This window comes from Carassius carassius, chromosome 20 (genome assembly GCF_963082965.1).
Source record: "Carassius carassius chromosome 20, fCarCar2.1, whole genome shotgun sequence".
NCBI classification, from domain to species: domain Eukaryota; kingdom Metazoa; phylum Chordata; class Actinopteri; order Cypriniformes; family Cyprinidae; genus Carassius; species Carassius carassius.
The window spans coordinates 22,075,871-22,103,354 of record NC_081774.1 but is presented as its reverse complement, the minus strand read 5'-3'; the positions used below and the strand labels follow the sequence as shown (position 1 = coordinate 22,103,354).

General features: G+C 37.8%; 1 protein-coding gene and 1 long non-coding RNA gene across 2 annotated transcripts; one reads left to right on the top strand and one right to left on the bottom strand.

Annotated features, from left to right (window-relative positions):
- The first annotated feature begins 1,629 nt into the window (after nt 1-1,629).
- Nucleotides 1,630-6,027, top strand: LOC132096677 (uncharacterized). The gene is made up of 2 exons (XR_009422608.1): nt 1,630-1,716; nt 4,026-6,027. It is a non-coding gene; the product is annotated as an uncharacterized LOC132096677 (long non-coding RNA).
- Nucleotides 4,792-20,248, bottom strand: LOC132096676 (neurturin). The gene is made up of 4 exons (XM_059502200.1): nt 20,006-20,248; nt 6,452-6,544; nt 6,149-6,329; nt 4,792-6,026 (listed from the first exon to the last, which is right to left on the bottom strand). Exons 2-4 carry the CDS (start codon nt 6,503-6,505, stop codon nt 5,554-5,556), a joined length of 708 nt encoding a protein of 235 aa, XP_059358183.1. The 5' UTR covers nt 6,506-6,544; nt 20,006-20,248; the 3' UTR covers nt 4,792-5,553.
- Nucleotides 20,249-27,484: the final 7,236 nt, after the last annotated feature.

Sequence of the window (27,484 nt, the reverse complement as noted above, 5' to 3'; positions counted from 1 at the left end):
GTGCTTGATAAATATTTATATTTATAATAATATCCCAATTCTCTGATTCATCTGAATTTGCGACTAACAGTAATTATATTATGAAAGAACCATCTTCAATAATCTTGTATTTAGTACTAAATTAATGTATTGACATTCTTATTATGCTTATTACAAAGCCATTAATCATCATTTTGGAAAAGTCCAGATGAACATGAATATATTCCATTTGAGCAAAAGGTGGTAAAAAGGTGAAAAGTAATCAAGCCCTCTGCTGTGTTTCTCCAAGTCCACAGAGATTTCCACATGAAACCAAGGGAAAGCTATTTTTTGACATCATAAGCACTGGAAAATCTTGCCATATTATGTCAAGGATATTGACTGAAGGCACCACAAGAATGAGCATGGTTCATAGCTCTTCACTAGCAACTATCCTATGTCATGAAATGCAGCAGACAGGGAAAGTATTACCACTTCACAACTGAAGGCAAGATAAAACATCTACGATAACAATCAAATACTTGTTATTAAATAAAATTAAGTTAACAAAAAGGACGTTACATGTTATGAAATGCCAGACTAGTGGGCAATACACACAGGGATATTTATTCACAGATTGAGAGTAGCAATGGGTAAAAAACAACAACTTAAATTTGCACTTAGGCATTAAAAAAAGTAGTAACAAGAGATCTTGTTTGATCACATTGAATGAACTTCTCAATGCAAAGTGAAATAAACTGCAGACATACAAAGGTTTTGTTTAAGAGGGAAAATAACACAATGGCACTGGACAAGAACAGCTATCTAGTCCATACAACCACATTTAAAACACAGCACAGTAGATCAAAAACATAAAAAAAAAAAAACGAAATCATATATCTGGGATGGCCTGAGGGTAAATAAATTATGATTTTTGTGGTGGACTATCCCTTTAAATAGCAAGGTGTGATGCAGAGGCCAGAAACATATTTCAGATAGATTACAGTGTGTTGAATTAATATTGAAATTTCAAAGTAAATTTTTTTGTTTGTTCAGTGTGCTGTCTACAACAATATAAAATCCTTTAATTGTTTATTTAGGGCATTTATTAAAAATAAAAAAAAACCCGTAAATTTTGCAATCATTTATAGTAATTATAGTAATTTACGTGCAATTATTTAAATTAAAAAAATAATAATTGACAGCCCTAATTGTTATATTATAATATCAATAAACAATGTAAAGTTATAATAAACCGCTGATCCACAACATCAGAACATCAGTAAATATTATTTACAAATAATTAATACAAGCAGACGATGATAACATTCAAACCCTTGACTTTTGTGCATACTAATAGCATAGGATACAGTATCAAAAAATGACACCACCTTTAAAATGTGACTGCTTTAATATGAGGCTGTACGAAATGCCAGCAGGTGGCAGTGTAAACCAAATGTATCATGATATTTTTGTGCCACTGTCCCATGTACATGTTTGATTCCCATGTAAGAGTTTGTGGCCAATAAAGCGGTGTGTCAAATTGTAGAATTCACATGTCATCTTAACCCAGCCAATCCCAGTCCTTTACTAACACACAAATGGAGACCTTGGACTCAAAATGTCTATTGATTTCAGTGCTGTTTAGTGGTCAAACACATCCCTCATGATAACACCATTCAGTTTCCCTATTTGGTGTAGCTAGGATATTTTCAGTTTTATTTTATTTTTATTCACAGGGGGTTTAACGACATGGAGGTGAGTAATAATGACAGAACTTTAATTTTTGGACAGTGTATTTCTTTTATACAATATGGTCTTTTGCTCACTTTTGTGAATAATGATGTACATTTCAGTCTATTTCTTATACAAAACAATGATGTGAAATATTGATGTGTGGACTACTTTCATGGACATTTTGTGTGTGTGTGTGTGTGTGTGGAACTTGACAGTATCATTTTATGAGCCTTTATTAACGCAAATGGAAACCTTGTACTCAACATGTCTATTGATTTCAGCACTGCATTATGGTCAAACATGTCTGTCACGGTAACTCTGTCTGACAGGATATGAAATCTTATTGAATGAGACATGAAGAATACTCACTGCTGAATGTCACAGTGTTCACTGATACGTTTTCGTTTGAGTTGTTGTCTGATATGTAGAGCTCTGCAGCCACCTGTCAGAAAATAAAGCTGATTACCATAATAGCAGTAAATACTTGGGTAATAGTTTATCAGGTACATGTTGGATGTCTAGAAAGAAATATTTTGTAAATTAAGTCATTTTGTAGCCTTGTTGTATATCTGACTTTATGTTCATATCACATATGGAAAAGATGTAGACTCTACCAAAGATTTCCATTATGGCAATCTACATATAAATACAGACATGATCACAATTCTAAATGTGTGACAAAAAATGCCTAGCGGAGGAAAATATATGTGTAGAACATATAGGCCTGGTGTTATTTATTTGTAGTTAATTCTACCATCAAAAGCCTGGATACAGTTTGTTTGAACATAGACATAAACTGTTGACCATTAAGCATTGTTGTTGCTTATACTGACCAGCAGATGTCAATACTAAATAGTTTATTAAAACGGACACTAAAACGTTGACTAAAATGATTAAATGAATCAAATTTTACATTAGCTCCTGAAGTGGTAGACAGACATCTTCAATTACGTCATGTAATCTGTCCAAGCTCTTTGATACTAACTCCTGTCACAAAATTTTGAATAAAATCCAGGCCACTCTTTTAATCAAATAATAAAAGATAATCAAAGCATGCAAACATCAGTCTGTTTCTCACTCAAGACTTGGAATATACTGTAGATGTGTAGACTACGTTTTATGGAACATCCTTTTTGGACCTTGACAATACGATTTACAAACCTCTTTCATTGTTAACATAAGCAGTTGAGAACGTATGGATTTTATGGAGACAGTATGTATTTAGTATGACATGAGGGTAAACATAAGGGGTTCCTAATCTTTTAACTACAGATGGTAGAAAATCCCTGAAGAGTTCCAACTCATTGTGATCACATTGTTGCAGGCATCTGGTCCTAGTAGTGCAGTTATCACATCCTAAAAATGCAGAAGAGGCTCCAATCTCCTGTTAATTAAGTTCACCCACGGTGTGAGAGAGGTGCAGACTCACCGCACAGAGGCCCCTGAGCCACAGCCAGGCTGAGCTGTGAGGGGTGTGCTCATTAGCAGCCCGACAACAGATGGAAACGTTCTTTGCACTTTAGCAGATGAGAGGTTCACCTAGGGCCTAATGGTCCTATAATGTACATACATGTCTCCAAGCAGTCTACCTGACTACCTGATGATTGCCATTAGCTGAACTGAGACAAGAGGTCAATAGAGGGAAAAGCACTGTGATGCAGATTAACTTTTTGAAGATTTTTAAGGCGTTGTTTAATGTGCATTTAGTTATCCTTCATCATTAGTATCAGCATTGCTAGAGAACATTTCATGTCATGTACCCAAAACTCAACGTTTTTAACCATTCTTGAAAGAGTTTGCAGAAAGATGAGCCACTAAATGAAAGGATGAGAATCTTAATTCACATTATGTATAAACAGCTTTATTCCTGTACAGAAAATGTGAAGTACAAAAATAAAGAGTAACTTTGCCAACAACAATTATAATTGATAAATAAAACATGTAAAATACTGAAGCAAAGCTATTTATTGTTGTCAGCTTTTTAAAACAATATTTTTTAGATGTCATTTCGGAGCAGCTTTTATTATCGAAACATCAGGACTCTTTTAAGGTCAGCAGATTGGTCAGACATATGGACTAGCCAGAAAACAATCCATCTCCCCCTCATCCTTAGTATTTTGGAAGAAAACGATTTTAATTTCCTTTTCATAAATTGAATCTGAGATTTCCCAGTAAATGCTCTGAGAGTTTTATGACCCTTAGAGGACACAGAAAAGCACCCAATGAAATCTTTTGTCAGATCATGACAAAGTTATCTACAAGTCCTTCTTATTCTATGAAAACCTTTGGGTTAAATAGCTGAGTTTTTCTGCAACTGTGATACTTTGCAGCTGACCTTCGTCATAGCCTTGTTGTTATCCATGCTGGTTCATCATGAGATGACAGGGATTGAAGAACACAGGCCAAGGTATAAACAATAAATATAAACATCCACAAGACACATGTGTAGACATGGTAATAAATAAATAATTTAAATGAAAAAAAAATAAATAAATATCATATCTGTTAAGTGTACAGTATATGTTAAGGGATGCATGGCATCCATTTGGTAACAGTAAAATAAACAATGGCAAATGCATTGTGGTCATCATCTGTCTTGAGAAAAGAGAACGCTAATGACCCTGCTAAAGCACAGTCTGGTAGACATCACATTATGCTAATTTCTTGTTGTTGATAACCTGAATGGGGAAAACCCTGTCAGGCCAAATAACTATGGTGCAACTAAATCAATATATAAATGCTAAAATGTCAAGCAAGATGAATTAAGAACTGGCCTTTAGTTTGGTATGTAGCTAAATCCAACTATCATTTCACATAGTTTAGACCTACATCATGCTTACCTATGTTTATGATAATATGTTATCACAAATGTTAATGATACATATGTTTATGATAATTTTTTTTTTCTTTTGTAACATGTAATTTGTACATTGATATTTGATGTACCAGCATAAAATAAATAGGAAAAAACTATTGCATTGAACTATTGGGCTACACAGTCCCTATCTTTACATATTTTATTGACTTTATCTTTTATCAACTTCATCAAAAAACTGGCCCCGTGGAACATGAACCCTTTAATACCTCTTACTTTATTTATGGTATTAAAAAGGATTAAAAATGTAAGCTAGAAAAATAGTTCATATCATTCATGTAAAAATCCTGAGAAATGAAAAACCTACTGCAAATACAATCAACCTTCAGCGCTTCCAGCTGAAAGGGGAATACTAACTGGCCTGCGTGTTTTCTGTTGGGCTAAACTTTTAATAATACTCCACATATGTTTGTGCAATTACATTGTAATTACCACAATAATGTGCTGTTAATAATGAATGATCCAAATGTTGCTAATCTGGCTGAAATATTACATGCCAGACTGAAGGCCAGGAAAATGGGCACTGACATCCAGGATCAACAAATGAGTCTGACAAATGAAACAGGGTTTCGCGCTGTATCCAAGTCTGATGAAACTCCTGGTAAGCAAATGCTCGTCGAGTTATAACATGTAGTTTTTGTTTATAGAGCCATTCAAACCAAAGTTGCTGTTCTTCCATCCTCAAACTCTCTCCATATTGAGCCCAAAGAGTCTCTCATCATCTCTTGGTCTTGGAATTGGTCGAATCGTATTCTAACGTCATTCAAGCTTTCTGTCGAGGTTTGGTGTGATGAAACTTTGTATACATAGGCTCTTGTTGTGTATCACTCACAGCCAAACCAAATTCCCTCACAGCGCTTCACCATGGCCAACTCGCCCGACCTCGTTCTGTAGCCATGGCCCAGGAGGCTTCCCGATTCCTCCTTTCCTCTCTTTGCACCGTTTCTGCAGGTCAGGCTCTCCCTCCCCTCATTCAGCTTGCCTCATCCCACGCACTCACAGTCTGCTGCAGAGAGGGACTTGATGGTTCTCCAGGTTGTGGTAGCATCCATGAAAGAGACGGGTTCATAGCCCGTGGGCCGGCAGCAGGGGTGTGCGCTAACCTTCCTGGCGGTGCGCTTGGGCAGACTACCGTTGGCCAGAAGAGCGCGCAGAGCCAAGTCATAGTTCCCACGAGACCTCTGGCAGGACCCGACACAGAACTTGAAAAGGACAATCTCGTCTGAGTCGAAGCCCATGCCCAGGTCCCGTACACGCATTTCACGTTTCTCTACACGACAGTCCCGGCTGCTATGCTGACCCCTGCTGCTCTTCTCTTTCTTTTTCTTTTCTTCCTTCTCTTTTTTCTTCTTTTTCTTGCGTGCACCTTTGGTCTGTATGTCAGAAGTGTCCGGTGAGCGGGGGGAACGTTCCCATATTGCTGGCTGTTGGTCATCCTCGACAAGCACAGATGGCTCTGTGGGAGAGACGGAAATGAATGGAGACGAAAAGAAAAATTAATTTTATCACCTGTTCAGGACTATACAATTTGTTGTTAATTCATTCATTGTGGAAATCATTCCCAGACATCCAACTCACCAAACAAACCGTCCCATGGGGAGTCACTGCCCTCCTCAAGCTCTTCCTGAGCATCTGGAAAAGCCTCTAATGGCAGCTCCTCCATCCCAGCAAATCCTACCGCAGCTTCGGATTCTGCCCGAAAACGTGACCTGCCTCCTGCCACTAGGGGCAGCAGAGACATGACAACCCATACAAGCACCTGAGCAAACAAAGCAAAGGTGGATAGAAAATGAAAAGACAGTTTTTCAAAGTAATTAGAGCATCTCCTGGGTACTTGAATCAATGGATGTCCGAGCAAAGAATTTGTCCATTTATACACACCTGCCAGCGTTTCCTGTGACAAGGTGCATCGGTGACTGATGGCATGGCAGGCATTGCTCTGATCCGACTCCTCGGCTACCACCAAACTCACACCTGCATGGAAAGAACAAGGAATAGATTTATTATACAGCAACCTACAGTTGTACATGTACATACCAAGTTAGGCAATGTAAACTCGAGACAGCAACATGCGGGTGACACATACACATACATACAAATGTATATTCAAAGGTGTCCCATTCATCACGGTCATAATGCCTTTAGAAATCATGCTCTTTGTTGTTATAGAGAGAGACCGGTGTGATCTCTGAGCACAGCCGGTGCTGACTTGCCTGCGGACAAAGCTACAGTGTTAAAAAGAGCCATTGTCCATCAAATAAACAGCCTTGAAGCAAAAGCTGTCAAAGCATTCTTGATGTGGTTAGACTGCAGCATGTAGAAGGAGCCTCATGCTCTAAGGGGGTCCTACAAGCCACAGAGAGACAGAGAGGTTGATAAGAGCTCTGAGCAATGCAGATGTTTATTGACTCATTGCAGTGTGTGACTGTGTAACCTGTGCTGGGGGCTCTGATTTATATCAGGGTCAGGAACAGGGCACAGTGTCTCAGTTAACACCATTCAAACAGCAGGATTCAGTCAAACAAGGCAACCCAAAAATGATTGATGAGGACAGACCAGTTGTTTGCTATGGGAAAAGGGATGGCAGGCGAAACAGCAGACCATGCTATGCTTATATTTTGGCATAGTTTCATAGTGTTCCAGTTGTGTGGAGTTGACTGAGGCTGGATTCCTTTCTCTCACTCACCTCAGAGAGATCCGCTTCGGGAGGAACTGAACTGATGGCACACTTAAGACCAATTTACAAGAATTAACTAGCAATAAAGCAATTAGCCACAAGAGGATGTGCCTTAATTTTAGCATGGTTACAGGCTATGGTTAGACACAACATGTTCTTGCTGTGAAGTGGCTAGTACTGCTGATGCTGATGAAGTTATAACAACTGCACATAACTAACTATATTAAGTGACTATTGTGTAATTTTATGCATGACATTATAATGTGGAGAAACATATTTATTTTGGTATTTGCTGAAGATTACATTTAACTGTTATTAAATTATGAGTAAAGATTAACTTTATCACAGATTACAATTGAACATCCAGTACTGGCTGAAAAATATACAAACAATTTAGGCAAATAAATTAATGATAAATAAAAAAAATTAAAAAAACAGTATGGCTCTGATACCTATTTATACTATGTATATCCAAGCTGCTCTTTTCTATACAGTGAAAGTGGACGTCTTTGCCTGCTGCCAGTCCACTTTAACTGAATCTCATTTGGTCCTCTGACCATCAACGGTGCAAAGTTCCTGGGTGTGCACATCACAGATGACCTCTCCTGAACCGACAACACTGCAGCACTGGCAAAGAAAGCACATCAGCGTTTCTACTTCATCCGCTAACTGAGAAGAGCCAGAGCCCGGCCCCCCATCATGTGCACCTTCTACAGAGGCACCATCAAGAGCATCCTGACTATCTGTATCACTGTATGATATAGGACCTGCAATGCGTCCTTCCAGAAGACCCTTCAACACATAGTGAGAGCAGCTGAGAAGATTGGTGTCTCCCTCCCCTCCCTCCAGGACATTTACGGAACCCGTTTCACCCATAAAGCCCTCTGCATCACAGGTGATCCCACCCACTCATCACACAGTTTGTTGCCATCGGGGAGGAGACTGCGGAGTCTCCAGGCCAGCACCAGCAGACTGAAGAACAGCTTGATTCATCAGGCTGTCAGGAGGCTGAACTCCCTCCCGACCTTGGCCTGCTTCCCTCTTTTTCCCCATACACCACTGAACTCTGAACCCCCACTAACACACTGGGACCTGCACCAGACACTTTGTGTGCCATTGGTCTGCTCACTACCTCATTCAGCAATTAACTGACCTCATTCAACTACCTCCTTCTGTCAGATTAAGTAAAGAACTGATTTTCACACCTTAATCAGACTGAATAAGCTCTTTGCACTACAATCATTATATCTGCACTGTTTGTTTACTTCACTGGTTGCACTCTATCTGTCATGTGCCTTGTGCTGCTTTACTTATCTTGCTTTTTGCATGAGCTATTTGTATATTTGTATAGTTGTACTTTATATTTTATCTGTATTTAATGTTCTACTGTTAGTGTTATCTTTATGCACCAATGGTCTGAGAGTAACGCAATCTAAATTCTCTGTCTGTATGTACTGTACATGTGGAAGAATTGACAATAAAGGAGACTTGACTTGACTTGGTGTTAAATGGAAGAACGCAAGCCATTTGGGTTGGGAATGACATGAGGGTATATGATGACAGATTTTTAATTTCTGTTTGAAACTATCCATATAAGCCTCCATTTTGGAAGTAGCTAGGAAATGTAAGGCCTACTCTAATTTCAAATCACATTACTTAGGGCTGGACATTAATTGTACCTGTTCTATTCATTCTGGACCATTTTCTGCCAAATCTCGTAATGTTAAAGAAAGATCATCGTAAAGTTTTAAGGGTCAGAGGATCTTTTGCTAAGCTTTTCTCATGCAGTAGGAAGCCATTTGGACTCTCTTGAATGATTTACTAAATCTTCAAAGATGAAAAATAAAGTATTATCTCATGTGCTCCTCGGGAGCATTAAAGATGTCTAATGCTGTATCTTAAGATCTTCAGTCATCTTGGTTTATTGGCTGCTTAAGGCAAATGTAGAATTTATGTTTTCTAAATCCAACCAAATAAATATGAACCCAGTTTCAACAGCTTCAGGACATATTTATGGCATCTCTGGAGGCCGACTTCAGCTGAGAAAGACCACATATGACCAGAGATGAATGTGGACATACTGTCAAGAGGTTTTACAACATGGATTCCTATTGAAATATGACTTCTACCCTCATTCTAACTTCGGCATGTGTTGCATTAAAATTGAAGCATTGTTTACGTGTGAAGATTTATTGTATTCTGATGATTTTCTAATTGTAATTGTATACATATCTGAATCTCTTTAAATATGTGGCACTTCATCTAAACTGCCATAATTGCTTTGATCATGTGCGACACATAAGCATACGCCCTGAGCTGCATATGTGATTGTTTGTTTAGAAATGGTTTGCGTGCGTGTGTATGTGTTATGGCTGTGACTCTGTGAGCGTACACATCTGTGTTCCTGACCACAAAAATAATTCTTACAGTCTGGCTGGCTTCCCTCCTTCACTCTTCAGCTTCCATCCAGCTGAATGTATAAACCTAATGTAGAAAAACCCGGCTGACCGTAACAAGCAAATTAATATCAGACACCTAAAGAGAAACAAGACCGACTCCACCACAAGAATTCAGAAATCCATCCATTGCAGACTATGGAAGTGCAATCTGGCTAATAGGTTGCTCAGCATTTGGGGTCTGTGTGCCTCATTTCATGCTGTCATTTTCTAAATAAGCCCCTTGGCCTCTCGTTCCCTGACGACCCCCCACCTCACTGCTTCCTGTAAGCTGAGATGGCATGCTGGGGGTGCAGGCCAGAGGTTATGATAAGAGCACTACCTGCCCCTCAAAAACACAGCAGGCAGTTACAGCTAGATAAGCAATGGAAATAGTTTATGACAAAACAAATGCACACCTGTTATGCAAATTATTAGCAAGAGGCTATTGCTTTGGAAGGCATGCCTATTACTATTGCTCATACTTGACATTAGGGGTTAATTCTAAAATTCCACCATAAGTATTCATCTTCAGTGCATGACTTGTCTTACACAGTTTATGCTACAGACATGAATGATATCTCAAATCAACCATATAAAAACTTTTTTAAAGGGATAGTTTATTCAAAAATTTAAATTCTGTCATTAATTACTCACCCTCATTTTGTTCCAAATCTGTAAGACCTTCATTCATTCAACACGAATTAAGATATTTTTTATGCATCCCGAGAGCTCTCTGACTCTCTCATAGACAGCAAGGATCCTAACACGATCAAGGTTCAGAAACGTAACAAGGACATTGTTAAAATAATCCAAGTGAAACATCAGTGATTCAACCGTAATTCTACGAAGAAAATTTCAACAATTTGTCTCCTCCACACCATAAAGCACCATTTTGGAGAGTATCACATACGTAAACAACGTATACAATTTATGTATGTGTATACATTGTTTATTTTCAGATCAAAGAGGAAACAAGCTGGCACAGCTGACACAGAACAGCATATGTTGTTTACGTATGTGATACTCTCCAAAATGGCACCAGAGGAGACGAATTGTTGAAAAAATTATACAATACAAAAAGTATTCTCGTAAATTCGTAAAATTACGGTTGAATCACTGATGTTTCACGTGGATTATTTTAACAATCTCCTTGCTACATTTCTGAGCCTTGATCGTGTAAGTATCCTTGCTCTCTATGGGAGGGTCAGAGAGCTGACCCTCCCACAGAGGGCTTAAAGGCATAGTTTGGGTAAACTATGCCTTTAAGCAAATTGTTTAAGCAAACTGGTGGTGACTTCACATTGCTTTCAAATGCAGTTTTTAACTACCACATTCCTATTCCTATTTATGATCATTCTGGTAGAACATGAAGGCAGCATTAGTGAAAACAGGTATAAAATGTATACAATGGTAGCTTTAGCAACATTAGCCCTTACAGTGAGCCAAGAAGCTATTTTGGAAAACATGATGCATGATGCTTACTTTGTCTGGAGTCTGGATGTTTGCACACAAAGCGTTGGTATCGATCCCTCTATCAGAAGCAATCTTTGCACAACTCCAGCACTTGAACTGACCCACATTTGTAAGGCAGTCCGGCATAAAATGTTAGCACAAACATATAGGACTTTTCAGTTTTTTCCCAGGATATTTCCTTCGAAAATTATATTAACCACATGTCCTCAGCGGTCTATGGAGACTCCTATGTTCGTTGGTGCATCCCAACACACAGCACTTTTAACAGCTCTTTGGCACTGACATTGTGCCTCCAGCAGCTACAGCAAGAAAACAGTAATGGCGAACTGCTGCTTCTCACTCAGGCCTGTGTATATGCTAATAAGTCAGAGAGCATAACAAATGTGTGGGACTTTCCAGAGTATGATGTCTGCTGATGAACTGCTAGTGTGGAGAGACTGTTTATGATATTTGGTATTATAAAACATTGAGTGGGTGGATTTTTACCATTATAGGCTGGTTGTTTTCACACACTGCGGCCACACAACCGTGTTCAAACACCTTATAAAAGTGATTTTTGCATTCTATGGCACCTTTAACATTTAATTATTGCAGGTTTGTATAATATTCAGAGTTTGCAGTTTAACAGTTTTTATTCATTTTGAGGAATACTTAACTGGTTTTTGTGCAGGTGAGATGAGTAAATACATTGTCATATTTAGTCTAGAACTACAATACATTATGTTAACACAGCTTCTCTGCACTTCTGATTTCTTACAACATGGCAACACGAGACCTGTCAGTCAAGACATGTAAAACAAAACAACTGGCGTTACTTATTTGAAAAAGTAACTCAGATACTTCCCTCTAAATTAAACAGTAATGCGTTACTTTACTAGATAATAAAGTAATCTGATTACGTAACTTGCGGTACTTGTAATATATTACCCCCAGTACTGCTTAGATGTGGACTCTTTAGATTTAGGCAATGAAAGCATCCACCTAGCAACACCCTGGCAATCACCAAGAACTTTTTTATAAGATCCACTGAAAAACTCAACTTAACTCACACTTTGATTCAATTAAAATAGCCGACTTATAATAGTCAGTAGTTCAGGCTTCAGACTACACTGGTTGTGCTGCATGCTTTTGATTCACTAAAAATAACTGGCTCAGTAAATACCACTTACAACACCTCAACCCACTTTTCACACTTTGATTGACTTAAAAGAACAGACTCATAATAGTTAATTATTCTGTTGTGTTACACTGTTTGCACTATTTCACATTGTAGATTCAGTAGCAGTGTTTCTTTAAGCCCAACACTAATGAAACAGCACATGTAAAAAAATCTTTTCATACTTTTTCTGTATCCTTCATGAAAGTGAGATTGTTTTAAGACTGTCCTTAAGACTGTTTGTACAATAGCCTGTTTTTTTTTTAGTTTGTGCAAAGCTTTGTCATGAATGGAAAATCAGTTAATGTAATTAGCAGCTCTAATTTTCATATTCAATTCTCTAAAGAAGCAATCAATTTACCTAAAGGCAACTAATTTGCATCAATACAAATGAGACATAAGAACCTTCTTCATTTGATTTAAGATTTGGTTCAGATTAGGGAAACTCGTTCCCGAAAGCACATAAGAAAGTGCAGTTGAACTGAAAACCGGGACTGAAACAAACCCTCCAAACGTACAAACCTTCCTACATGGGAAAGAAGCTTCTCTCACAGTCTCTCTCACCCACCTTTAGAGGTGCACCTGGTTGTGTTTAAGTGCCCAGAGCAGTGTCTTTGTTGGCCAGTCCCTCTCTGTCTCCTGCACCATGGCTGTTAACATGCGAGCTGAGGGAGCCTGAGGGACGGGACTCTTGAGGAACTGCAGAGCGGTGGTGACGGCCTCTGTACTGGGACTCATTGATTAAAGGCATGCTTCAAATGCACAACAACCTGCCCTCAGGCACATACATGCCACCGCTGAAGAATATGAGAGGATCTCAGTGGCGTCATTGTGACTAACATGGATGCAAACTACTCAGTCCAGACGGCAGATGCAAATGAGGGGCTGTCATTTTAGAGTTGGTGTGTGTTGACTATTGTGATGTGAGGTGGGAATATACACCATAAAAATACATGATTAAAATACATGATTTATTAATTATGATATTTAACCAGTTATGTTGACACGTTAAGTGAATGAAGTAAATAGTAAATAAAAACAGCAAATTCTTGATTTTAATCAGTTCTCAATGCCAAGAATATATCTTTTAGTCTATGCCATTTAATTGATGTGTGAACAAAACTTAACAAAACATTATTTGTAGTGTGCATCGTGTTTTGTTACTTTTGATGTGAAACAACGTATGCAGTTCAAACAATAAATGCTTTTGGTGCTCTTTAATGTGGCGTGACAGATCAAGTGGCAGAACCGTCATGAACCGATTGTCTCTTCCTCTTTTCTACTAGTTATAACACAAAATAAACAACAATGAACACCAGAAGGCATGCTCACAGTACAGTACAGTAAAACTTTTATCAGATCTCATGTAACTGCTCCATCAGTGTTTCAGCTTAACTGTTCTTCAATATATAGACTATTTACATCTGAAAAGGTCAATATAGGATCAAATCAGAACTTAATTAAATCAGAATCTTGTGAATCTCAGTTAAACAGAACTGTAAAATCTGTGTCACTATACCCAGCCCAGAAGTTTAGCTGTAAACTGTCTAGACTGGACTCAACTTAGAACATAGGCAAGTCTCAAGAGAGACCCCTGTATTATTTCACTGCCTGCTCCTCCTGGGTTGTTCCCCCTCGGACAGAACCATTAGAGGTGTTTGATGTGCCAGGTCTACCTGTCATTAATGATGAGGAGCAGTGGTGTGGGATAGGCCACACTAAATCAGCCAGCCAATAAAAGACACCTGGTGAAAGCAGAGATGCAAAGTACACTTCACCAGCTCGGCCTGCTTGATCATTGCCAGACACGCTTTTATCTGGGGGTGTGAACTTCAGCCGTGAGGTGTGTGTAATATATCTATCCATGTTCCCTCCGGAGCGCTAAACTCCATAGGCCTCAACCTCCAATCCAATATTGGCACGTGAAGAGCAAGCAGCGTGCATGCCCTTTCAAGTTCATAGGTCATTCCTTCAAACAGTACTTATTACGTATGCCCCGTGTATATAATGTATTGGACCTGTTGCAACAGACTGCATTTTGGCTATTTGCAGATATCCGAGACACTGGTTTTATGACATTTTAATGTGCTCATGCTCCAGAACCCGAGTTCAATCGCTGCATGTCTGAGTGCGTGACATCCAAGCGTATAATTCAATAATCCTTCTCTGGCAAAAGGTAAATTCTCATTACTGTCAGAGTCCAGCCACTGGAGAGGTGAAGAGAGTGTGCGCTGCCAAGAAAACCAGCATTACCTGTTTGAAACCCTTTACTCTTTTGTTCCAGGATCCAAGGGGGAAAAAAAACATGCTGATTATTGGATTGTGAACACATGTGGTTTTTAGACCACCATTCATGTCATTGAATGAACATGATAGCAAAAACAACTTCCATTAATTGCAAAGATCCATCATTTACATTTCTGCTGCTTTCAGTTTCTCTCTTAGAAGAAAGTTTTATGTTGGATTCAAGTTTCCAAAAAGACTTCTTATTCTAGCAGTGTATAATCATAGTCATAGATTGTAGTGTGTAATGGAAGTAAAAACCTGAACGTCAAATGGCAAAAATAAAATATGCACATCGGTGCTCAGCAAACTTGGATGTGCCTAAAATAAGGACACTTTTTAAAAAACACAAATAAAGATTATTTACTGGCATCAACAGTTCCATAAGGAACCTTTCACATCTTAAAAAGTTTTTAAAAATGTTCTTTACACTAATAATAGTAATATAAAAAAAGTATTTGTGGAACCCAGAATGGTCCTTTCATAGCACTGCTGTGAAAACCCTCTTTTGAATATCTTTATATAAAAAAAAATCAATAAATAAAAAAAAAAATCAATGATAGGTCAGTTAGTGTTTATTGCATCTCTTGTAATATTCAATCTGAAAATAACTTTTAATGAGTTTCATTTGTCAACACAGTAATGACGCAGTCAAATCAACATCATTGATGTGCACACGTCCTGGGTCGTTCCCTTTTGACTTCTTACGGCACTAAATTCCTGAATTCACGGTACATCAGCAATGAAATCAGCAGTGTTCAAGCTAGAGGCTGTGAGGCTTGACAAAAGAGGCAGGTTGGTTGGCATGCTTTATTTTTGCTACGCAAATACAGTGGCCACTGTTTGCATTCCACACCACGCGGCTGCATCACGAGCTTGTCGGACAGAGCACGAGAGCGTGTCCCTTCCTCACCAGATCCTCAACTGAGGCACAGGCGCGGACCACACAAACAGCTCAGTCAAGCACTTACAGACATCCATGAATGCACACATATAGCAGAATACAAATGGCTCAGATTAAGCTCATTGTTTTATTGCTATTATTTAGCTGTTTTTATTGTCTCACTTCAAAACGTGTTTGAAAAGCTTTTTTGATAGGGATTTCAAATGACTCCAAATAGATTTGTTCTTGAAAATGAATTAATTAAGCATTAATCCTTTGAAGTAGAGATGCACAATATAGCAAAAACATATGGGGTTAGCTACTGGTGTTGGAAATCCAGTTGTTGTCATTTCCTCTATTTTTATATTAAAAGTCACATAAAGTTCATTTTTAAAACCAATAATAATTTACAATGTTTACAAATAATTTAAATAAATAAATTTGCATAAATTAAAAATGATTTCTTTTAGACAAAAAAGTATAGTATTTCATCCCATTTCATCATCATTTATGATTAAGTATCTTCAACTTGACAAAAAAGGTTTGATACAATGTACTTACTGTGTTCATGTTGTATTATAAAATGTATGTTTTGCTACTGAGGTGGGATATGAGTACGTTTAGGGACAGTTTTTGTTTTATGGTTAGACAAGAAAAAGACCCTTTCGTTGAACTGAAACATCTTTAAAGAGGAGAAGACTTTCACTTTAACCAGAATGATTTAATGCCAATTTTCACTATTTATAACTGTAACTGAATTATAGATGTAACTACAGAAACAATTACAAATGTATTTACATGCGGATTCTTTTAAACAGAAGTATAAAATAAAAACATGTATGTATGTATGTATGGAATGAATGCATTGTATTTAATCATCCATTTAAATTAGTAGTTAAAGTAGTTAAATAATCTAAATATAAAAATCCCAGAATTTTAATATTGGCCATCTATAATCAGCCATAACTTTAAAATAATCAGTTTATCTTTATCAGCCAGATTTTTATTAATATTGATATATCTATCTTTAAAAGCCTATTTTGCTAAATTAAAACAACAATTCAAATGTGTTTTTTCTTTTTAAAGCACAAGAAAAAAGTGCTCACTTTGGAGTGATGATCAGAAATAAGTATCTTCTTCATTAATAATCAGAAATAATACATTTAGGCCTGTTGTCAAAGTATTTCTAGTTTGATGTGCAGCAGTAAAATCTGTCTTATTATCAGTGATATATTAAATCTACTTCACTCCCCTTACAAATTTGGTAAACAAAATGTTACGTTAGTAATGTTTCTCTAGATTTAATTCACCTGGAAAAACGTTGTTAACAGGCTGATTTTATAAAAAGAACCAGTATGAAGTTGGTCAAGATTGGGATTTGCAAATTTGAGAAGATGATCTGAGCTGACAGCTAGCAGTGGCACCAAGATATACCTTTGATCTGTAAGATTATTAGAGTACAAACTTTATAGTCCAGATTCATAAATTCTGTGGCGTGCAGTTCAGATGCAGTAGCTAATGTCTTTTCCTGTCTGAACCCCATCCTAGAAAACAGCTTTAGCTTCTCTTCATTAAAATGTCTTGCCTTTTGCTTTGATAACCAAAAACAGCCAGATTTAATACATTAAAGGGACCGACAGAGCGAGAACACTTGGATGAACAAGTCCTTAAATGGGAATAAATTAGGGAAGAGAGGGTAATGGTGAAGATAGTATTTCACTCCTAAGGCTTAGCCTAAACAGTCACAGCGACCTCTAAAGAGGGAGAGAGAAAGAACGAGACAGCAACTAAATACTCTATAAAAGGAAGCCAGAACAGTTACCCTTGAGATAAGGGTTGGTGGCTGGAAAGAGAGAAGCTTCATCATTGAAATCATGTATCATATACAAATCAGATAGCATGCTATATGCTTTAGCTACCCTACACACTCAGTGAACTCTCTTAAACCACTGACCCGAGTAAAAGACAACCTAAACCCTGCTCTTGCAGCCTCTTGGTTTCTAAATAAATCCACAGGTAATTATTTGAACCGGCCAGCCCATCCTCACAGGCCTTTATACTGTATAGCTTACGTCTCATTTGTTCAAATTAAGCTCAGGGAGGGGGAAAACCAGCTATTAGTGTGTCTGGATGAACTAACGACATCCAAAGCGTTTCCATGTCGCCCAGTTGAGCCCCAGACAGGCTTCGAGTAATGACCTGGCCCGCTCTTTCAAAGGCACCGACGCCACCATGATTAATGCATCTGACCTGGCAATTTGGAAGAATACAGCTTATTGTATTAAAGACTGCTTCCAGCCACAAACATGGGTGTACAATAAGTCCACTTAACATTCTTCGCTATCAGAAGTTTGGTAAGAGATGCTCAGATAAAGAGAAAAAGGTAATATCCCTCATCAGTGTCATGAATGAAGTCTTGAGTGTACATGCATTTCATCTGGCAAAAACACCAACAATTAAGCAAAAACCAGGGGTCAGGCTTGGTAAAACTGTTGTGCACATTTATAAATTTGGTTTGATTGTATAAGCAATAATCTGAGTGACTGATTCAAGGATCAAGATATAAACAGTTACAAGATCTGATATTGTTCGTGCCCCAATCAGGGCAAAAAATGAACAATTTGTGTAAAAAAGAGTGTATGAGAGTATGAGGAATGGAACAATGGAGCTATATATCAAAATAAATTGTTTTTTGATTATTATTTTGGTAACCACAAGGGGGAGGACATTCAGTCTACTTTGTAAGGGGGAAACTGTGGATCATCTGAATGTTAGGTAAGCGTAGTCATATCAATGACACTTCGGTGCAGTGTAGTGCAACACAGGACCTGTTGGCACCAGGCTGTCACTTATAGAGCATTTGAGGAGTCTGACATCTATAATTTGAGCAAGTTAGTCAGGCCATGTATTTCCACATGAAGGTATACAGATGCACAAGGTAACTGTAACAATAGTAGTCAATCACTTGATTTAGTTAAGATTATAACAGGACAAAATAGAGGCAAAACAGATTGCATCCCTGAAAATGTCCTAAAATTCCTTTTCAAAAGGAATTTCAAAAAAAAGGAAAATTCCCCCCTTAAGCACAAAACTTTCCTTACAAACAAGACTGTACATTTGGGTCACATACACACATTCTGACACCAGCTTATTTATCACGCATGCCAAATATCTGCATCTTGTTGCTCTATATAAGCCAACAGTATTGTCTGGTGCATCAATTTGTCATCATTTAAACCTTCCCTGCTCTGAGGTTTGGGAACGTGCACATGGAAACACATGTGCACACATCTATGCTGGGGGTTTGAAAGATCATGACATGAAGAGGTGAGAGCCAGGTCAACTAACAAAAGAGTGACAGAAGAATTGGAAAGAAGAAGAAAGAAAAAAACATTCATGAGACTAAATGAAAGTATGTTGTTTTTGCCTCTCTGTGTCAGTGGTTCTCAATCATGCTGCTGGGGGACCCCAGCACTGCCTATTTGGGAGATGTTTTTTATTGAAAACACCTGATTTTTTATCATCAGCTCATCAGTAGAAACTACAATACCTGAATTTGGTGTATCAGATAACGAACATATGCAGTACTGGGCTCCTCCAAGACCCCAAATGAAAACCACTGCTCTAGATACAGTGAGGCAAAATTAAATACAAAGCATGTAAGCTATGCAAAAACACACATGGACATGTCATTAAGGTAGGTGCGGCGGGAGCCCAGGTCTGGTCTGAAAGCAAAGATTCCAGCAGGACAGTCCTGGAAATGGAAATCAGTGCACAAAGAAATGAAATGCAAGCCTTCAGTGGAATCCGGAATTATTTGAAATAATTTGAATGAATGGAGTACAGCTCACTTCGGAAAAAAAACTCATACTTTACATGTTTTTCTGAGATGTTAAACATAGAATATTAACTAGTTTATTTAATTATCCATGAAATCAATCTAACAGCAACAAAGAAAGAAAGTTTAATAAGTCTGTTGTTAGAGACAGTTTTGTTTAATGCAAATAGTGGTCTCTTTTTTTTTTTAGAGAGAATAAAATTAAATATTTACACAATTTAAATACGTGCACACTGCGGAACGTTTTACCCAAAGAAAAATACTCTTTAGTCGAACTAAAACATCTTAAAAGTGAAGACCACTTTCACTTAACCAGAAGGATTTAATGCCAACTTTCACTATTTACGCAAAATGCTGATAACGAAAATACAATTTCTCCTGCAACAAACAATATTTGACAGCTTTCCCCCAGTTGATCTCTAAATGAAAAATGGATCAAAGCTAAACCATTTGCGAGAATACGCTCAGCAGGCAGTGAGAACAGAATGACAGGTAGGTCACAATGCCTCTCAGACCACACCTGGTGATACCCGCCTAGTAAAAGTTTCAATTACACACCAGTCCTCTAATGTTTATTGCCCGAGGGGACATACTACATAGGTCTGAATCAGATCCAAAGCCACTGACAATCTATAACCCTATTAGTTAAAAGCCGATGTGATAGGAAGTTTAATTTATGCGCGTTACCGTGCGTTCCCTGATGGACTACTTGAGCGCTTGAGCGATCCAAATCCTTACAACCTCGCTCTTCTCGTAGGCAGCTGAGCGTTATCTTCGCGGGTAAAATCCACACGCGCTTCTTTAAAGCAGCATAATTCTCTAGCAACTGACTTTCTCACGGGTATGTCCTCTTCTAAAAGCGAGAGAACAAACTCTTCAAAGACGATAAAAGACGGAGAGGCGCCTCCCTCCGTGGCCAAGCCTCTCTCTCTCTCTCTCTCTCTTTCTCTCTGCGAGCACCTCATTAGATGATCCTGAGAGGAATGACAACCAAAGTCAATGACCATGACCGGCTTAGCAGTTAAAGTAACAATAATCATGATAATTATAAAAATAACATTAGTAACAATAACTGCTTAGAGCTATTGCGTCGATAATAGGCTAATTTGTGTCAAAACGTTTTCCCAAATAAAGAAAATGGTTATAACTTGAATATAAAATAGGCTACCTTTCAAAATTCATCTCTAACTTACCGTGTTAACAAAAGTTGAAACCAGTGTTCCTCTGAAGACTTATAATAAAGGTAATAAAAACAATTCCATTCGCCGCTTTAAATTGAATCAATAGCCTTAATGTGATTTTAATCACAGTTGTTCTAGCTCTGTGATTCATGGTCCCACAGAGAGACTTTGAGTGAGAATTTGAGCTGTGAGCGGACACAACCATCATTTCATTAAAAACCTAATCAGTTCCGAGATGCACAACTTTACAACCAAACGATGTTTATTATGATAATAATGTCAATGTTCAAGAAATTTGAATATTTTCTGCTTTTAATTATTAGGCTATTATTATTTTTTATTATATTGTAGCGTATTTAAACAAGTGATGCTGATGAACATGGATTTATTTTCTGGATAAGCTTACACATTGTTAATTGTCAGTAGCCTGCTGTAAATAGCTACCCATATGAAATGTAAAATGTTGACATAGGCTACTGTAAAATGCTACAAAGTCCAAAAGTCAAATACCGAATTAAAATTTTGTATAAAATAGATAGGCTATCTGCTATTTTCCACATTCACGACATCGGTTAAATGCTTAAGTATGACAAATAATCTCAAAATATGTTTCAGGTGAAATAATAATAATAATAATAAGAAGAATATAATTTGAAAAACACGTTTTTCACCCGGTGAGAGGAGAGAGGATCGATGCGACACTTATCTGCTTTGTGTAACAATTAATCCGAAAATCTTATTTTCCCACCCACTTTTTTTTTAATCAACAAAATAATCGAGAACTTAAAACGTTTCCTCGTTGCGTATGAGATTAGACAAAACACGATTCTCAAGACGGAATCACGCACAAGTACTTAATCAATAGCCTAAGTTCTGTCCCGACCACAAGTTGGTTTATACACAGAAATACGTAAAATAGCCTATATAATCATGATTTTTGAAAAAGACATGGCAAATAGCTAGGTAAAGCGACGCCCAGAAATTTTAATACTTTACTCATCCTCATGTTTCTCCAGACCTATATACTTCTGTGTAACACAAAAGTGCATGCCAGAATGACAGTCTCAGTCACCATTCAACTTCACAGTATGGAAAAAAAATGCAATGCAAGTGAATGGTGACTGAGACTGCCAGTCTTTCCCATACCGCCTAACACTGAGGGTAAGTAAATGATGTCAGAATGCTCTGTTTTGGTCTGGTGTTTTTATTTCTGATTAGTTTAGATCATTTTAAGTTCGTCTATTCTAAACAACTGTATTTAGAAGATAATCAACAGCCTAATTATCACTAAATATTTCTAATTATTTGGAAATATTTTTTTCTTTTTACATTTGAATGTCAGATATCTATTTGTCATTATTTGCATTATATTTCATACAATCAAACTCAAGCAAATACTTATTTAAACAAAGGGATGGTTCGAAGAGCAGACAGATTGCTGCAATTGACAGTCAATATATCTGCATAGATGGCAGATATAAGGAACTCCTCAGCCTTTGTTCTGTGAAAGCCCTTCACTCTCCCTCTCCTCCTCAAACGTTCATCTAATCTTCAGTGGAGTTCCCTCCACCCACAGACATTTGGTAACTTTGGCACTCCTTTTACTACAAACACCAGGCTCAAAGCACAAAGACTGGCCAAACAGGGCCCTGCTCAATTTAGGCCTTTACAAAACAATACAACAAATTCATGGGAGGCTCTCCTGAGCTCTATTTATAGACCAAACCGACAATACACACAACTGAGTAAGGGATGGAGGAATGTGAATCACAGCTGGTCCTACAGATGATCCATAAACAGTGTAAAGTTCAAGATTAAAAAGACTCTCATTCTAACCATGGGTTTCTCCTCAGGTGACCCTGCTTGAGCCACAATGGATGGTGATGTGATTTAAACAGATAAGATCAGTGAGTATGTAGCCGTCGTGATTTTCCGAAGTTCCTTTTCAGGAGCACCACAGCATGTCCCACACAGGGTTTCACCAGGTGCAATCTAGGTATTTTCCAAGCTAGAACATTTCAGGTTTTCTAATGTCCTGAGGCGGTGCTCAGCTGCTGTTTCATTTGTGCTCTTTATAGTACAAAGATTTATTACTTACAATGTTTTTAATAGCTGATTACTGGATATTAAACAGCTGGAGGACATTGAATGTCTAATTTATCTTGATGAAAGAAAACAAAAAATACATACACAGATGACTTCAGTGCATAAAAATAAGAAATTGTCAACTGGGCATGAAAATGAATTCACTACTAAAATAATATAGCTAAAAATTTGTAAGAAGAGTCCTTACTGCACACCTTCTCTAATATGTGGCTGTCTGCTTGAGTGATGAATGTGAACATGCACTATTGTGTACGACTGAAAACACGTCCTGTGTGTACTTACGGCTAAGCCAATGAGCACATGAACAACAGATACAGGCACCCAGTAAACAATCTGCTCAGTCACTATTAAGAGTGACTGAGCTTTGACAAACACAACTGACACTTGTCATGCATCCCCTCCCAACGGCATTAATGCTCTCAGCGAGTAAGCCATGCTTTCGGTTTACCCTCACAGCTCCAGTTTTTAGCTCCAAGATGAGCAATGTCACAACAAAATACTGGAAGGTTTCCCTAATGAGCATTCTTATTTACACTTGCAAACTTCTTAAAAAAAAATCTTCTTGGCCACCAGGACTGTTTCAAAACATTTAAAAATGAACAGTGATTTAAGACTCAAAACTGAGAGATTTAGTCATTATTCGTATTCGTAAAGTCTCAATTGCAAGACATACTGTACAGTAGTCATTTTGTGAGATGCTGTATGTAACAGTTTCAAGATAAAAGTCATATTATAAAGTTATAAAATATGAAACATTAGTCATACCGTGAGATATAGTTACATTAGCTATTATGGTGCAATTGCAAGATTTAAAGTCACAACTGCAAGATATAAAGCCATGCTTTTAGTTATGAAGTCTCAGTTGAGATCTAAAGTCAGTAAGCCTTAACTGAATATATAAAGTCCCATTATTAGTTATAATGTCTCAATTTTGAGATATTTAGTCACGTTGGTAATATATATCTTAAAATTGCAATGACCAAAAAAAAAAAGACAAGATTTGAAATTCACAGTAAAATGTTTTTTTAGCTTCCTTTGTTTTTTTTTTTTACTACAATACTTATTGTTTCAAATATAAAATGTTAATAATTATAATAATACTATACAAAAGTTATCCTACATATGAACTATGTAGTACCTCCCCTGGACTTTTGTTGTTTGTTTATGTATATTTGTGTAAAGCCCTCAGAGCATTGTAAGGACATGCTGTACCCAATTGGAGTTTGTAAATGTCATGACGAGATTGAGGGTAGAAAACTAAGCTAAGGGCATTTCTGCCTTTAACATTTTTAACTATAAACCTACAATAAAACTCATCTATTTTCTTACCAGCACAGGAATATTCTAATTTTATTTGCTGTAAAATCAGGACAATTTTTTCTTCAAAGATTCCCATAAAAAGTGGAAGACACATAAGCTCAGCTAATCCAGCGGTTAACAAAATGCTTATCACATGCACGTCTGGGTATCTTTAAGTTATAATACTGGCAGTGAAAGCTTCCATCGGCATGAACTTATGCCAAGTTATCCCAAAAGTTATTTAGCTAATTCTCAAGAGCAGGGAACACGAAACATGGTTCCAGATGTGTAGGTCAGTTAAAAGTCTATCACAAGCAGCTTGTTTTACATTCACAGTTTCACAGAAAAACCTTCTGAGTCTGTCACTCTGATACTTTATTCAGCAGACTCCAAAATGTAACAATTTATAATAAAAAAGCCAATAAAGTCATAGAAGATGTTTGTTAGAATGGCTCTTGATGACTAGCTTTGTCTGTCATGAATGATGAAGGACTTTGCTTCTGGAAGGTGTGGACCTTAACCATTGCATGAAAATGAAGAAATGTGGTGGTGTTTAGAAAAAGGTCATGATACTGTAACTCCAACTAGTATTCACTTGACTCTGAACATGTTCAGGCTGAAAGCTTCCAGACTAACATACAATATGCACCAATCTCATGTGTCACGTTAAGCGAACAGACCCCTCGTTCGAAGTAACTGCCCAACAGCGAGACATTCTGTAGTTTAAGGACAATTCACAAGCTGTTTTGCTCACCTTTTATGAGGTATCAGCCAGAGAATAGTGGGTTGGATTGCTTATCTAGAAGGAAACACAGCTGAATCTACATCTGAGTGCAAAAGAGTCAAATGATGGGAGTTAATTTTCTAGGGTAGCTCCTTACAGAACTCCGTCAGTAATGTGTGAGAGCTTGTATTGTAGTCAGGATTTTGTGGTTGCAATGGGACTGTTCAGTCACCTCAAAACGAACTGCCAGAATACAGAGGAGAGTTTTATGTGCCAAAATGTTGAAGGTTATATTACTGGCCTGTATTTACAGCAAGACATGCATTACCATAGTCACTTTAAAGGGCCTGAGTGTCGGACTATCAGAATACAGTTATAACATCCAGCAGCTGCACCACTGCACTCTTCCTGCCCCAAGCCCAGCTGAGAGCATGTCCCACTGTTAGAGGGAATCTTACAGAGCCACACAGATGAAATCAGATCCTTGTCCAAAATACACTTGAGCATTAAAATAAATAAAGGGAAGGAGAGAATCAAATAAAGCAATATCCTTCACTTCATTTTCACACAATCTCTCTCTGGTAGAGTGAAGGAAGGTTTTTTTCCCTGGTTGACACGTATTTTCAGAAGGTCCTGATGGATCCAAAGTTGTAAATTAGGTTTTATATATATATATATATATATATATATATATATATATATATATATATATATTTGTTTTTAAATCACCAATTACTATTATTATTTAAAATAAGTTAATAAATGAAAACTCTTATTGGTTTTATTAAGTTAATGTTGCATATTTAGTTTACTCTGATCAGCCACAACTAGCCAGGTGAAATGAATAGCACTGATTATATAATTACAGTGGCATCTGTCAAGGCATGGGATACATCAGGGAACAAGTGAACCATCAGTTCTCGATTCACATGCATTGGAAGCAAGAAACAAATGGGCAAGTGAAAAGATCTGAGTGATTCTAACAAGGACCAGACAACTGGGTCAGAACATCTCCAAAATGGCAAGTTTTGTGGGCTGTTCCTAGTATACTAATGGTTAGTACTTACCAAAAACGGTCTAGGGATAGACAACCAGTGAACCAGCATCAGGGTCATGGGCACCCAAGGCTCACTGATGCAAGTGGATGCAAAGGATTGCCTGTCTGGTCCAAATCACACAAGAATAGATATGAATGGCTGAATGAATAAACGCATGAATGAATGGTGCTGGCCATCTCTGGGCAATGTTCTGCTGGGAAACCTTGGGTCCTGGCATCCATGTGGATGTTACAGTACTTTCACATGAACCACCTGCCTAGACCACGTGGCAGTGGTGTTTCCTGATGGCAGTAGCCTCTTTAATCGAAATAATGCAATCTGCTACACTGAAAAAAAATTAAATAAATCCAGGAGTGGTTTGAGGTGTTGCATTAGCCTCTAAATTCCTGACTTCTCAATTTGACTGAGCATCTATGGAGTGTGCTGTACCTTCCAGGACATTAAGGATCTGCTGCTAATGTCTTAATGCCAGGCAACACAGCACACATTCAGATGTTTTATGGAGTCCATGCTTAGACATCAGATTTGGCAGCATGAGGGGGACCTACACAATATTAGGCAGGTGATTTGAATATTGTGGCTAATTAGTGTATATCATGTTGCAGACTGACTTGCATGAGCTTTACATAGATCACTGCACACATCACTATTCTCATTTTCTACAAATCTTGATCTACAAAAATATTGCTGTAATCCAATCACATTGCACATGATTTAACAAACAGTCCCTTTCTAAGCTTAAAACCTCTTTCATGGTGTGATGGAATTAGGTAATATTTTAAAGTCTCCTTGCATTTGACTAGTTTTCCCTATTTGCCATACGTCTTGTGTTTGTTCAGAAAAAAAATAGTCAAGTCACCTTTATTTATATAGCGCTTTAAACAAAATACAATGCGTCAAAGCAACTGAACAACATTCAGTAGGAGAACAGTGTGTCAATAATGCAAAATGACAGTTAAAGGCAGTTCATCGTTGAATTCAGTGATGTCATCTCTGTTTAGTTTAATAAGTGTCTGTGCATTTATTTGCAATCAAGTCAACGATATCGCTGTAGATGAAGTGACCCCAACTAAGCAAGCCAGAGGCGACAGCGGCAAGGAACCGAAACTCCATCGGTGACAGAATGGAGAAAAAAACCTTGGGAGAAACCAGGCTCAGTTGGGGGGCCAGTTCTCCTCTGACCAGACAAAACCAGTAGTTCAATTTCAGGCTGCAGCAAAGTCAGATTGTGCAGAAGAATCAACCGTTTCCTGTGGTCTTGTCCTGGTGGTCATCTGAGACAATGTCTTTACAGGGGATCAGTATCTGGGGCTCTAGTTGTCCTGGTCTCCTCTGTCTTTCAGAGATGTAGAGGTCCTTTCTAGGTGCCGATCCACCATCTGGTCTGGATATGTACTGGATCAGGGTGACTGTAGTGACCCTCTGATCTGGATACAGACTGGATCTGGTGGCTACGGTAACTTTGGAATAAGAGAGAAACAGACTAATATTAGCGTAGATGCCATTCTTCTAATGATATAGCAAGTACATCGGGTTTTATGGGAAGTGTTCCCGGTTCCGGTTTACCTAATTAATGCAGCCTAAAAATCCTTTAACGGATTTGTATATTAAAAGCATATTAGTATGTTATGTGTACGCCAGTTTAAAGAGATGGGTCTTTAATCTAGATTTAAACTTCAAGAGTGTGTCTGCCTCCCAAACAATGTTAGGTTTATTGCAGAGTTTAGGCGCCAAATAGGAAAAGGATCTGCCGCCTGCAGTTGATTTTGATATTCTAGGTATTATCAAATTGCCTGAG

Coding starts and splice junctions, on each gene's coding strand:
- LOC132096676 (XM_059502200.1), bottom strand. CDS start 6,505: ATGCCTGCCATGCCATCAGTCACCGATGCACCTTGTCACAGGAAACGC. Junction 6,330..6,451: donor GTCACAGGAAACGCTGGCAG/GTGTGTATAAAT, acceptor TTGTTTGCTCAG/GTGCTTGTATGGGTTGTCAT. Junction 6,027..6,148: donor CCCATGGGACGGTTTGTTTG/GTGAGTTGGATG, acceptor TCTCTCCCACAG/AGCCATCTGTGCTTGTCGAG.